The sequence below is a fragment of the Octodon degus genome, unplaced genomic scaffold (assembly GCF_000260255.1).
Source record: "Octodon degus isolate 3935 unplaced genomic scaffold, OctDeg1.0 scaffold00163, whole genome shotgun sequence".
Taxonomy (NCBI): Eukaryota; Metazoa; Chordata; class Mammalia; order Rodentia; family Octodontidae; genus Octodon; species Octodon degus.
Window position 1 is genome coordinate 2966757 of NW_004524739.1, and position 12795 is coordinate 2979551.

A 12795-nucleotide genomic window follows, 5' to 3' on the forward strand; every position below is an offset into this window, starting at 1 on the left:
AGAAGTTTTTTATATACATAGGACATGAGTCCTTTGTTTGAAGGTGTGCTGCAGGTTGGGATTAATGTATTTTTCCTCATGGGCCGCCCTTTCAGGAAGTATTTGCTTGTTCCATAGCCTTGAATCTAGTCTCTAATTTTATCTTCAAGTTTTATTTTACCTTCTGTCCATGAGGCCTGCAGTCTAGCTAGGACTGATTTTTGTGCACAGTGTGAGACCAAGTTTCCGCTTGTTTTTTAGTGCTGAGGATCAGACTGCTGAGCCACAGCCCACAGCCCAAGTTGCAAGTCAGGCCCTTGCGCTTGCCAGACAAGTGCTTATTCCACTGAGCCATCTCCCCGGCCCCAAGATTTTTTTTTTTTTTTTTTTTGTTTTTGGGGATTGAAATCAGGACCTTGCCTTGCCAGGGAAGCGCTTTTTGCAGTTCTCCATCTTTATGTTATTTGGAAATTTCTCCTAAAGCTAAAGGAGGAAACTGATTCTTTTTAATGGCACAAACTGAAATTCTACTTAAAATGTTAATGTATTTAACTCACAAGATATGATTTATAAAATGGGACTCTTCAAAGGGAATCCCCTACCTCATTTCAAATAGAAACTAGATTGTCTAGAATTGCTATTTTAGCGGGCTAAGGCCATACTAAAATACAGTTCTTTTAACTTGTCTTCTTGATATTTTATTATTTGTAAATTGTCTTAGCTCTTTCCTCTGCTTCTGTCCTCTATAACCTTTTCTTCTGTTTTCATATTCTGTTGGAGAAATTAGTTTGCATGTATTATCTCTATTTCCTTACTACTTATTAGTATAATATAGTACAAGAAGGTGTGTAAATCATTCATGTATTATTCCAAAGAATTTCACAAGGCAAACACATCTGTGGGCGTATCCCTAATATTAAAAAAAGAAAAGAACATTACCAGGACTGCAGAATTCCTACTCTTACCTGCTATCACCCTTCTCTATTTCTGTCAAAAGTAACTTTTTCCTGACTTGTCTCTATCACTTAGTTTTGCCTTCTCTTACACTGTGCATAAATGAAATCATACATTATGTTCTTTCAGGTTTTGGTTCTTTTGTTCAAGCTCATGTTTACAAGCTTCATCCCAGCAGTTGCAAATGGTACCAGTTCATTCTCATTACAGTGTAATAATTCAGTGTTTGACTATAACATACTTTCATTTATGCATTCTATTGCTGGTCGTTTGACTTGTTTATTGTTTGAGCTTTTATGACTACTAGGAACATTCTTGTGTGTGTATCTTTGTACATCTTGCCGTACATGTTGTTGGGTGTATCTTAGGAGTGGAGTTGCTGAATTTTATGTTGTGCTGTGTTTTGAGACAGGGTCTTGCTTTGTAGGGTAAGCACTCCTTGAACTCTGTGTACCCCAGGCTGGTCTTGAGCTTGTGATGATCCTGCCTCAGCTTCCAAGTACTGGGACTACACATGTGTGCCACCATGAGTGGCTGAATGGCTGGATTTTAGTGAGTGCGTATGTCCAACTTTAGTAGCTATTATAAGGCAGTTTACCAAAAATGGTTTTACCATTTTACTTTCTCAATTAATGATCATAGCACCAGCTATATATGCCACATACAATCTTCATTTGTGAAGGGCAAAGTTAAGATTTTAAATAAAAGCCTACCCAGGATGCCTGCCAAGACCAATCAGATAGCAGAATGTTTCTTCCTTTGTATAACCCCTGCTTTTGCTGCCTTTATATAACTGATGGCCTTGCAATGTAACTTAAAATGTAACAGTACATTTCTTCCTTTGTATATAAACCATGCTTTGTATGACTGATAGCCTTACAATGTAAATTGAGGTGTTCAAACTCCTTCAGAAACCCATGATGCGTCACCCAACCCTCCAATCATTTCCCTACTCACTTTTCCTTTGAAAGTCTTGAAACCTTGCTGGATGGGGCTCTGATTCTTTGGAAGAGATCCTAGTCAGAAGCCCACCCCGTGTAATAAATTGTTCCTGAAACCTCTTGGGTGCCGTTTCTTCCTGTGTTTGGTCTGTTTTCTGTGATACGTGTATGATTCATTTCATTCAGGTATCAATATCTATAGTTATTCTTTTTTTTTTTTTTGGTGGAACCGGGGATTGAACTCAGATCCTTGCATTTGCCAGTCAAGCGCTTATTCCACTGAGCCATCTCCCTGGCCCCAAAAATCAGTTTACTTATTCTTTTTTTTTTCAATATCTATATTATTTATTGAATACTGAATTTTCTTAGTTTGACAAAATTTATTGGTTATTTTAGTAATGGCATTCATGTGAGTCATTTCTCTATCCTCATCTTGACCTTATATTAGTATTTCATTTGGATCAAGAAAAGAATATGTAGAAGAGGGCTGTTATTTTAACAAACAGTGAGATGGACAAAAATGAGTTAAGTTTGCCTATATAAAAGTAAATTAAAGTTAAATTTATATATCTTGATAAATTAAATCATATAAGAAATAGTATTTCTATATACATTTGCATTGTTTTACTTGGGTCCCAATCTAAACTTTAATGTAAAAGAACAATTTATCAGGCATGTGCATAGATTTCTTTTCTGGAGTTACTACCTATTAAAAAAGATCAGTAAGTAACTACCACCAATGAAACAGTGTGAAGCTGCCTCCAGATTTAACATTGTAGTAGTTCTGAAGGAAATTGTATCATTTTTCTTTTGCCTGTGACTATGTTTTTAAAGATATGTTTAACTGTCACATTAGAAAGTCCATATACAATACAAAAATACAAAACAAACACCTTATAATACACAGATTTAAGAGTATATGTGATGAGAAATTCAACAAGATGTGTTTGCAGATGCATTTTCTTTCATTTTCAGTACCTACAGTATGCTTCACTGGTCAGTGTGTGTACACTTAAAATAAGCCACATTAACTGTTCTAATAAATTCTGTGATGAATTCAATTCAAATTGGATTTAACAATTTAGTGACATAAATACATGGACAAAGTTACAGAAAATGCATCTTACTGTTTTTTATCTTTGTACAGTGTTAATTTTGTGTGTGTGTGGTGTTTATACCTTTTAAAAAAATAAAAACCAGCCAAATACTTCAGCAGTATGTACATTTAAATTTTAGGTGGTGGTCTGTATTTTAAAAGAAATAAGGGCTGGGGAGATGGCTCAGTGGAATAAGCGCTTCCCTGGCAAATACAAGAGCCTGAGTTCAATCCCCAGTTCCGCAAAAAAAAAAAAAAAAAAAAAAGAAATAGCTTCCTTATGATTTACCTCAAGTTCTGGTGGAAATGCTTATAGGAACTGGCTATAAACAAAAACCAAGAGAAGCACATTCAAAATACTTATGTACTTTGGTAGCACATGGCTGTTCTTTGAAGATTGATGAAGGTAGATAAGACTATTAAGGTGAAATGGACTATTTCAAATACTCGATACTTCACATAAAATTTTTTTAAAAATTACTTTCTGTAGAAAAGCTACATCTGTGTCCACTGACAGCAGTGCAGCACCTAACACAGGGCCACTTGAAACAAAACAAATCCCAGAGGGGAAGAATGCTGTTTAATTTCATCTAGGTTTACTTCCAGTCAATAGCCAAGCAATGCTTTCTCTCTGATACGACACCCTCCCCTTTTCTCTAAGGTTCTTCCTGGGAGTTAACTTAGGAGTAACTTGCAGTTTTGCAGACAGTAACTTTTTACAGACAGTAACTTTTTACCTCCCTCTTAATGTGCTAATAGTTGTGTCTAAAAAATATGTACTTCTTAAAAAGGTACCATTTCTGATTTCTTTTATTATCTGGAACTTTTAAAAACAGATCACATGAAAACCACAAAATTAGCAAATGTCTTGAAATCTTGTATATAAAATGTAAATTACCTCTAATTTCAAACTCACTTATTAGTGTACCACTCAATCTTAAAAAAAAAAAAATGAGAAAGCAAAAGCAAAAGCGGCTCCAGAGATAGTCTTATGCTATTCTTTAAAAAAGGAAATTATTGGGCCAGGGACATAGCTCAGTAGAATAAGCGCTTGTCTGGCAAGCACAGGGTCCTGAGTTCAATCCCTGGTACTGAAGAAAAAAAAAAAAAAAAAAAGAGGAAACTGTTTCTTTACACTCACCCCACACCCTAATTCAAAACATATCATTTAATTGTCTTGGTCATGGACATTTCTAAGACAAGATTTTGTATTTCGTTCCCATAGCTTCTGGTTATCAGAAAACCCATGCTTTCCTTTATTGAGTTTGGTCCGGCTGAAGGTTGGTGTATCCCTTCTAATATTCTTCATCCTCATCTTTGCTTCTGGAGGCATTTCCTCTGGTTCACTGTCTTCCTCTTCATTAAAAGTTGCTGCTACTGAAAGGGTTTTGGGAGCAAGAGTTTCTTTAGGCTTACTCAATCCACTTTTAATGGATATAGCTGATGCTTTCTTTGTTGTCTGACTACCTGTGACAAATCCAAACTTGGAGATCTTTGTAGGCTTTGTTGGGAGGCCTGAAGCTTCTTCTTCAGCTGATCGCTTCTCAGCGCTGCGACTGGAACTTTCCCCTCCATTACTGGAAGAAACAGTCTTAGTTTTCACAGGTCTTTCTGCTGCTTCTTCAGGTCCTCTGGCGGCTCCAACCCACTTTGACTTCACAGACTTCACCTCTCCTGACTTTTGGTTTGCCATTTTCCCGGCTGTGCTTTGTTTTTTTAATAGTCAGATAATTTAATCCAAAATAACTCTGAAGGGGCCAGGGCCTGAGTTCAATCATAGGAAACAAAATTGAACATCGGAAAAATTGCTTCATGAAAGGTTACATAGATGTTAATTATCAGAGAGGTTCAGGCAGGACTGGAACTCAAAAGTATCTGACTGCAAAGCCTGTACCCTTAGCCATTATGCTCTTCTGGGCCACAATTAGTGATCTCAACAGCATATTTGGTCTCTACCTAAACTCACATTTCTCTAATTCTTTTCACTCCTTTATTGTTTGTTTGTTTGGCAGAACCGGGGATTGAACGTAGGCCCTTGCACTTGCCAGGCAAGCACTTACTCTACTGAGCCATCTCTGCGGCCCCCTAGTCTATTCTTAATCGTCCAATGCCTCTTCCTTTCCTAGAACTTGAAGCCCAGATTTCTTGGCATAAAGTGCTAGGGCTCCTAATTACTGGCCGTTTAGTGATTTTTTTCTTTTTCTTTTCATTTCAATTTTAATCTTTTCTCCTTACCTCAGAACTCAAGCTCTATTGTCCTACAGGTAGCAATTTAGACTTATCATCTTCTCTTGTACATTTTTGAGCCTTTCTTTTTACTTCTTTTTCTTTGTTGCTTATCTGTTTGTCTGTCTGTCTGTCTCTCTCTCTCTCTCTCTCTCTCTCCCTCTCTCCCTTCTCTCTCTCTCTCTCTCTTGAGACAAGGTCCCACTGTATAATTCAGAGTGGTCTTAAACTCACTATGTATCCCAGGCAGGCTTTAAACTTATGGTGATCTTCCCTTCTCAGCCTCCCAAATGGTGGGATTACAGATGTGCGACACCACGCCTGGCTGTCTTTCAAGATTCAGCTTTGATCCCCTGGATACACTATTGAGAAACATTTCCTAATTGCCTTCCAATCCATATTGGTACACATCTTCGTTGTTCTATAACACAGTATGCTCTATCATAGTAATGATCATATCCAGAACAAACTGATTGTTAGCTGTTCATCTCTGACTTAAAAAAATAGCTCATTGTGCCAGCCAAAAAGCTCAGTGGACTAAAATGCCAGCTTAGACAGGCACAAGGACCAGAGTTTGATCCCTGTGTGCTGCGCGCTCCCCCCCCCCCCGGTTTGCGCTGAGTCATTGAATGAGACTGGGCATGGTGGCACATGCCTGTAATCCTAGCACTTGGGAGACTGAAAACAGGATCACTATGAGTCCAATCTGTGTAGTGAGATCATGTAGTTCCTGTTCTTAAAAAAAGCTTATTGAGGACAAGTGCTATTTATTATTATTATTATTATTATTATTATTATTATTATTATTTGTGTGTGTGCTTGGTACACTGGGGATCAACTCCAGGGCCTCCTGTACACTAGAAAAGCACTTTATTACTGAGCTAACACCCCTACCCTGGTGCTATTTTTGATCCCTTTTTGTAACCACGGTGCCTAATACACTGATTTATTCATCAAATACTTGCTATTTTATAAATATTTTTATAAATCCTGACATTCAGTAATTTTAGCATAAAAGTATATCTGTTCTTGTACACATTAGTTTTTATTATTTGCAGGTTTCTTTTTTTTAAAATTTGGTATATAGTGTGTGGCTATTGAAGGAGTAATTTGTTCTATAAGATAGCTTAGACTTTGGAGTCCTCATATGAATAACACAAATCTGGGTTTGCCTTCTCAGTGCTAAATTGGTGGGAATTTTAGCCTGAGTTTTAAAATAGCTCATGGAGTCCCTAAAAGGAACTTAGAAGCTTCAGGTTATCTTGAGATATTCTTTTAAATAATGGAAAGTATGGTGTTCTGCCTCTGGTAGGCAATGTCCTGTCTAAGGTCATAAAAACCATGTGAACTTTGGTTAAGCATTCTGGATTTCAAAGTATAAGTCAAAGGTTCCCAAATGTTTCACTAAACTTATCAATTGACAATTAAAAAAAAATTTCTTTTGCCTTTGAACCTGTAATATTTAAAAGTTCTTTCACCTAAATGAGACACTAAGAAGAAAATACCCAAGTCTTTCCTTTCCTGATAGGGCATAACAAAGTGTATGCTTAATTTTATGCTGTAGAAGAATTTTATGTTAAGTGGTATTGATAAATACTTTTTCAGCTTCTGTGTTCATTGCAGGGGAATATAAAGGGAAACTCGTCCTCACGCTTATGCTTATTTTCTATTGTGGTGACTGTCGTTCTATAACAAAGTATAACAAAGTATAATAGTATATAATTAAATGTAAAATTATGGTGTTCAGAACCCTTTTTTTTGGTTGGTTGGATATGAGATGGTCACTCTATTCTCTACTCGTAGGTAGAAGGTGAAGACAGGGACACCTTTCTTCTCTGTTTTTTTGTTTGTTTGTTTGTTTTTGTTTTTGTTTTTGCAGTTCCAAGGATTGAACTCAGGCCCTTGTGCTTGCCAGGCAAGCACTTATTCTACTGAGCCATCTCCCTGGCCCAACATTTTTTTTTTTTTTTTTTTTTTTTTTTTGTGGGGGGAGGGTGGTACAGGAATCGAACTGAGGATATTGCTCTTGCCAGGCAAGCACTTATTCCACTGAGCTATCTCCCTGGGCCCCCTTCTTCTCTGTTTTGAATGCCACTGAAATTCAACTTCAAACCTTTTGGATGAAGGAACAGGGATGATTAAATAGAGGCAAAAGTGGGACCCTTGGGTTTTTGGTAATGTCATAATTTTTACATGATCACTTTGTTTACTGTTTATGTTGTGTGCTCTGTGTGTGTGCATTGTATGTATGTTAGGGATTAGGGTCTTGTACATGCTAAGGACTTTCTCTGCCAGTGAGCTATCCTCCTAATCAGTACACTTTTGTGTATGTATTGTACACTCAACAAAGATGTTAATGACACTTTTCAAGTGCTCCTCTTTAAAGCATGATCTCTCCTGTGTTGGGGAAATCCTAGTGGTATCTAGGCTTATGGGTAGAATGAAAAAATCATTAAGGGAGAGGTTAGAGGGAGGCAAGAGTAGTTAGGGAAAACAGAACATTTTTTCAGTAAACATTAACTGGGTGTGAACTATGTACCAGATGCTAAGCTAACATAGAAAACATGAATGAGATTAAAGGTTAGTTTTGAAGGGGAAAATAAGATTTGGGTGATGTTAAATTATCCTGATTGTAGATTCAGCACTTATTTTTTTTTACCAATAATGTCAACAGAAAATGCTTCTTTTACATTGGCTGTTCACTAAGAGAGCTAGTCTTTACACTGACTCTGAGCTAGGTCTAGCAACCTTTTTTTTTTTTGTATTTTTACGGAAAGATCTACAGGTGTTAAGGGTCTCACTACTAGATCGGACTCATAGTGATCAGCCTGTTTACAGCCTCTCAAGAGCTGAGATTACAGGCACGCACCACCATGCCCAGTCAGCGCGCCCCAGGGGTGGGGCCAGCATGGCAGGCCCAGGGTTCAAACCCCCAGCCCCTGCACCTGCTGGCAGGCTCTTTCAGTCTACTGAGCTATTTGGCTGACCCTTGAGCTATTTGGTTGGCTCTGGTCCAGCTATAAATATCACAATTTATACATTTATCCTAAAGTTAGTCAGCCAGGATGTAGTGGAGCTTCAATTCAAGCTCAAATTCCAGTTACCTGTTTTTCTGCTTAAAATCACTACGCTTTGTGGAATTAATGCAAAGACTATCAAGGGAAAAGCAGGTTGACTGGAGGCACTATTACAAGATGGCCAGTAATCCTGTTGTTTATGTGTTTTAGAGCTCTGTGTGAATGCCTTTTCTTCTTTTTACAGACCTGGCTGGATTCTGCCAAAGAAATAAAAAAGCAGGCTCGAGGTAAGTGGATATATCCTTTTTATAGGTCTTTCTTTCTTTTATTAGGTCAGAGGATTTCCAACCACTTCTGACTGTGAGTCAGTCACTTTAGAATCCTGCCTAATGCAGATTACTTTGAAAGTAGGATAAAGCCTTCGCCTGGAAAGAGGAGATTCCATAACAGCAAAATACAGCTGAGGTGAAACTGTAGAGATATAGGTCAGATCTTGACCACTTTAGACAACAACTAGGCAAAGTTGGGAAAGATAGGAATGATGAGAGTAATGCAAGGTAAAAAAGAACAAAGATATGGGAGTCAGTTTTCAGAACTGTAGTGATCAAAACTGTGGTCGGGGCCTGGGAGGTGGCTCAGTGGAATAAGCGCTTCCCTGGCAAGCGCAGGGGCCTGAGTTCATCTCCCGTTCCCCTCAAAAACAAACAAACAAAAACTGTGGTGGCCTACTAGGAGTTTGCCGCCAGATCTTGCTCTTTTTAGATAGTTTTGACTACTGCCTCCCTCCCTCCCTCCCTCGCTTGTCTCTCCTTCCATCCCTTGTCCCTCCTCTCACTCTCTTCCTTCTCAGGGCCTCACACATGCTAAGTACACACTATTAACTGAGCCATACTGCCATCCCTGTCTTTTAACCTTTTCTACGTTGTCCTGACTATATAGTCCCTTCTTCTCTCTGGCTTTACTCTATCTAGTTTCATTTACCCATACTCAAATGTAGTCTGAAAATATTAAATGGAAGATTCCAGAAATAAACAATTTATAACTTTGGAATTGCATGTCATTCTGAGTATCAAATGAAGTCTTGTACAGTCCTGCTGCATTCTGTCTGGTGTGTCAATTATTTCTTTACCTAGCATAGCCACTCTGTATATACTGCCCACCCTATTAGTTGCTCAGTAGCCATCAGGTTGTTCAGGTTACCCTTCTATTACTTGATAATAGCCACAAAGTACAGAGTAGTAATGCTGACATTTCAGTTAGGCCAAAGAGAAACTTCAAGGCTGGCCAGCTAGCCAGTCCATCTGTTGTTTGGTTGGTCTGTCTGTCTCTCTCTCCTTTCTTCCCTTGTCTTCTCCTTGTCCTCCTCTCCCCTTCCCTCCTTTCCCCTTCTTTCATCTGTCCAAACACATGTACAGTGTACAGTATTGCTTTGTATGTTTTTAAAAATTTTCCCTCAGAGCCAAACTTACTATTTAAAACTTTTTCTGTTTATCAGTCTTTTTCTGTCCTCTGAGCTTAATTTTTAGCTTGTTTATTCTCTTGGTTCTGGATGAGAGAGAATTCCCTTCTAGAGTGAGGCTTCCCACACTACCCTTTCTGGAATAATTGTACAAAACAAAGACAAGATTTTCTTAGACCTTCTATACATAGCTTAAATTACTGATAACATAATTTACACAAATTATCTGTTTAAAAATATATATTTTTGTATATCCCCTTCCCCTGCAGAGGTCACCACTCTCTTGAATTTTTCATTAATAATTATATTAAAATTTTAAAAATATTATATTAGGAATTACTAAAAATATATTGTTGTATTTTATCTTTTTGAACATTTTTGTAAATTAAATTATTTTAAACTAAGTATTATTACTTTTCTTAACATAGTTTTTGAAATTTATCCTTGTTGAAAAAGAAAATTTTCTTGGGGGCCAGAGAGATAGCTCAGTGGTCTAAAGTGCCTCCATAGACAAGCTTAGGCAAAGTACAAGGACCATAGTTTGATCCCTGGCACCACATGCTATGCCAGCCCTGCCCCCAGGGCAGGCTGAGCCCCCACCAAAAAAGAAAATTTTCTTAATCTTTGTGATATCTTGATTTTTTCTTTTGTATTCCACTTCATGTCTTTAAGTGCTTTTTTTCTTCTGTTGATTGTACAGTAGATAATAATTCATAGTTTTAGAAACATTAATTTAGTATATGTACTCAGAAGTAGAATTGTTACCAGTTTGTGAGTCCTGGGGCGAATTCTTGCCAGGTTTTGCCAAAACAAAAAATTGGACAAGACATGTAGAAAAGGGTGTGGGATGGATGTATATGGAAGATGGAAAAGAGGTAGATTCTGCAGAGTAGAATGAAACAGTGAAAAGGCTCATAGGGCCTGGAGGATAATAGAGGGTAGTCTTTTATATGTAGAATTTCTAGATTGGCTTCTCCCTTATGCAAATAAGTCATTTAAAACAGTTGTCCTATCAAAAGCTCAGTTGGCCTGGCACCAGGTGGAAACTGTTCTATCAAAGGTTCACTTGGTTTCACATCAAATGCAAATTTAGAATTGAAAGTAGTACTTTTCTGATTGGTTCCTCATACAGTGTTCAGGAATTGCGGAGTCATCTTGTATTCTGTGTTTTGTTCATGTCCCCTGGATCTTACGACTTTGACGGATTATATCCACTTAGTTGGCGGGTTTACCCCCAAGCCCAGTCTCCTACCTCACTGTTGTTATATATTTTTACCTTGAAAGACATTGCCAAATTATTCTCCTTTAAATTGATTATAACATGCATGCTTACAATTCTAACACTTGGAAGGCTGGGGGAGGAAGATCACTGTGAGTTCAAGGCCAGCCTGGGCTACATAGTGAGTTCGAGGCCAACCTGAACTAGAAGGCACGCTTTTTTTTTTTTTTTCCAATCATTAATGAAAAATTTTTGGATATACATAATTTCAGACTTGTTGAAAGTTGAAAGAAGCTATAAGGAATTCCTAGATATCCTTCACTCAGATTATTCAAATAGTAATATTTTACTAATTTATGTTCTATTTACACACATACATACACAAAGCTTTTTTTTGAACCATGTAAGAGTAGTTGCATATAGCCAGGTAGGCATGGTGGGGCACACCTATAATTACAGTACTTAGGAAGCTGAGGCAGGAGGATCACTGTAAGTTTACAGCCAGCCTAGGCTACCATAGTGAGTTCAAGGCTACAGTAAGTTCATAGTGAATTCACAGTGCATTCAAGGTCAGTTTGAACCCAATAGAAAGATCCTGCCTTAAAATGAACCAACATAGCAGCACTATTAACAGCAACAAGGTAAGAACAGCTCATAATGTTCATTAACAGATAATGGTGAATAAAATGTGGACTATTCAAACAATGGAATATGACTTAGAAGGAATGAAGATGAGCCAACCTTTCAGATAAACCTCAGAACATCATTTCAGGTGAAAGTTGGCCACTGTGCTGCACGTCTGCAGTTGCAGCTATTCGGGAACCTAAGGCAGGAAGGTTTAAGTGTTAGGTTCAAGGCTAGCCTAGGTAGCAAAACAACAAAAGTGTTGTTTTGTTTTAGAGCATCAGACCAAATGAAAGAAGGCCATATATTGTATGTTGCAAAATTCTATTTAAATGAAATATCCAAAATAGTTTAGTGGTCACCAGAGTTTGAGGCAAGAAGAGAAAAGGGAGTACTGCTTAATGAGCTACAGGGTCTCTTTGAGAGCAGTAAAAATGTTTTGAGACTAGGCAGAGGTAATGCCTAAACAACACTGTAATGTACTACATGCCCCATGAATTGTACACTTTGAAACAGTACTGTATTACATGAATTTCACCTCAGTTTAAAAACTTAACTAGTCATGCTGCTAAATACGTCTGCTCTTAAATTCTTTAGTTTGTATATCCTGTGATCTAGGATTTTTCTTATGTAACCATAATAAGATTATCAAAAGCAAAAAACTGAACATAGAAAATGGTTCTGTAACCTTTTACCCTTATCTGTGAGTTGTCTCAGTGATACCTGTTGGAGAAAACAGAAGCTCTAAGATAATATTTTGAATTTAGTTCTCATATCTCTTTTATTTTCTTTAATCAAAACCAGTTACTAAGTTTTTTAAGTATTTCACAATATTGGTAGTTTTGTCGAATACAGACCAGTAATTTTATGTGGTCAGTTTGAGTTTCTTTGAGGTTTCCTCATGGTTAGATTTAGATTATGCACACTTGGCAGGAACGCCCCTGAAATGTTGCTGAGTTAGAAGGCAGAATTTTTTTAAAAATTAATTTTATTGAGAAACAAATAGCAATGAGACAATTTCAAAACCAATTAGGACAGTTTCAATAAGTAATACATTACATATTGTTGTCTTCATAGTGGTTATTCATAGTCCAAGATGCAGACATCGCATACTGCAGAAAAGTATAAAAATGAGGTATAAAAAGTAAAGCCATATTAACATGCTGAGCTGTAAAAGACTCAAGTCGGGGCCGGGGAGATGGCTTAGTAGAATAAGTGCTTGCCTGGCAAGCGCAAGGGCCTGAGTTCAATCCCTGGATCTGCCAAAAAAAATTAAATAA

The 12795-nt window shown here is 37.5% G+C and overlaps 2 protein-coding genes across 24 annotated transcripts in view; one reads left to right on the plus strand and one right to left on the minus strand.

Annotated features, from left to right (window-relative positions):
* Positions 1-12795, plus strand: part of Epb41 (erythrocyte membrane protein band 4.1) — a 251748-nt gene that overhangs the window by 122994 nt on the left and 115959 nt on the right. For all 22 annotated transcript variants that reach the window (XM_023703019.1, XM_023703020.1, XM_023703023.1 and 19 more), the window contains one exon: positions 8458-8500. In XM_023703019.1, the coding sequence (XP_023558787.1) occupies positions 8458-8500 (43 nt within the window). The remainder of the gene's footprint in view (positions 1-8457; positions 8501-12795) is intronic.
* On the minus strand, positions 4139-4663 carry LOC101574994 (PEST proteolytic signal-containing nuclear protein-like). 2 transcript variants are annotated; one of them, XM_023703032.1, is made up of 2 exons: positions 4438-4663; positions 4139-4347 (listed from the first exon to the last, which is right to left on the minus strand). In XM_023703032.1, exons 1-2 carry the CDS (start codon positions 4661-4663, stop codon positions 4139-4141), a joined length of 435 nt encoding a protein of 144 aa, XP_023558800.1. The 2 variants fall into 2 exon arrangements, with proteins under 2 accessions (XP_023558800.1, XP_023558799.1); XM_023703031.1 differs by having other exon boundaries at positions 4139-4320; positions 4387-4663.

Excerpts from the sequence above, each read along its gene's own strand:
- LOC101574994 (XM_023703031.1), bottom strand. The coding sequence starts at position 4,663 with ATGGCAAACCAAAAGTCAGGAGAGGTGAAGTCTGTGAAGTCAAAGTGG. Across the intron at positions 4,321-4,386 it reads ATCCATTAAAAGTGGATTGA|ACAGTGAACCAGAGGAAATG; the intron begins GTAAGCCTAAAG and ends ATGAAGAGGAAG.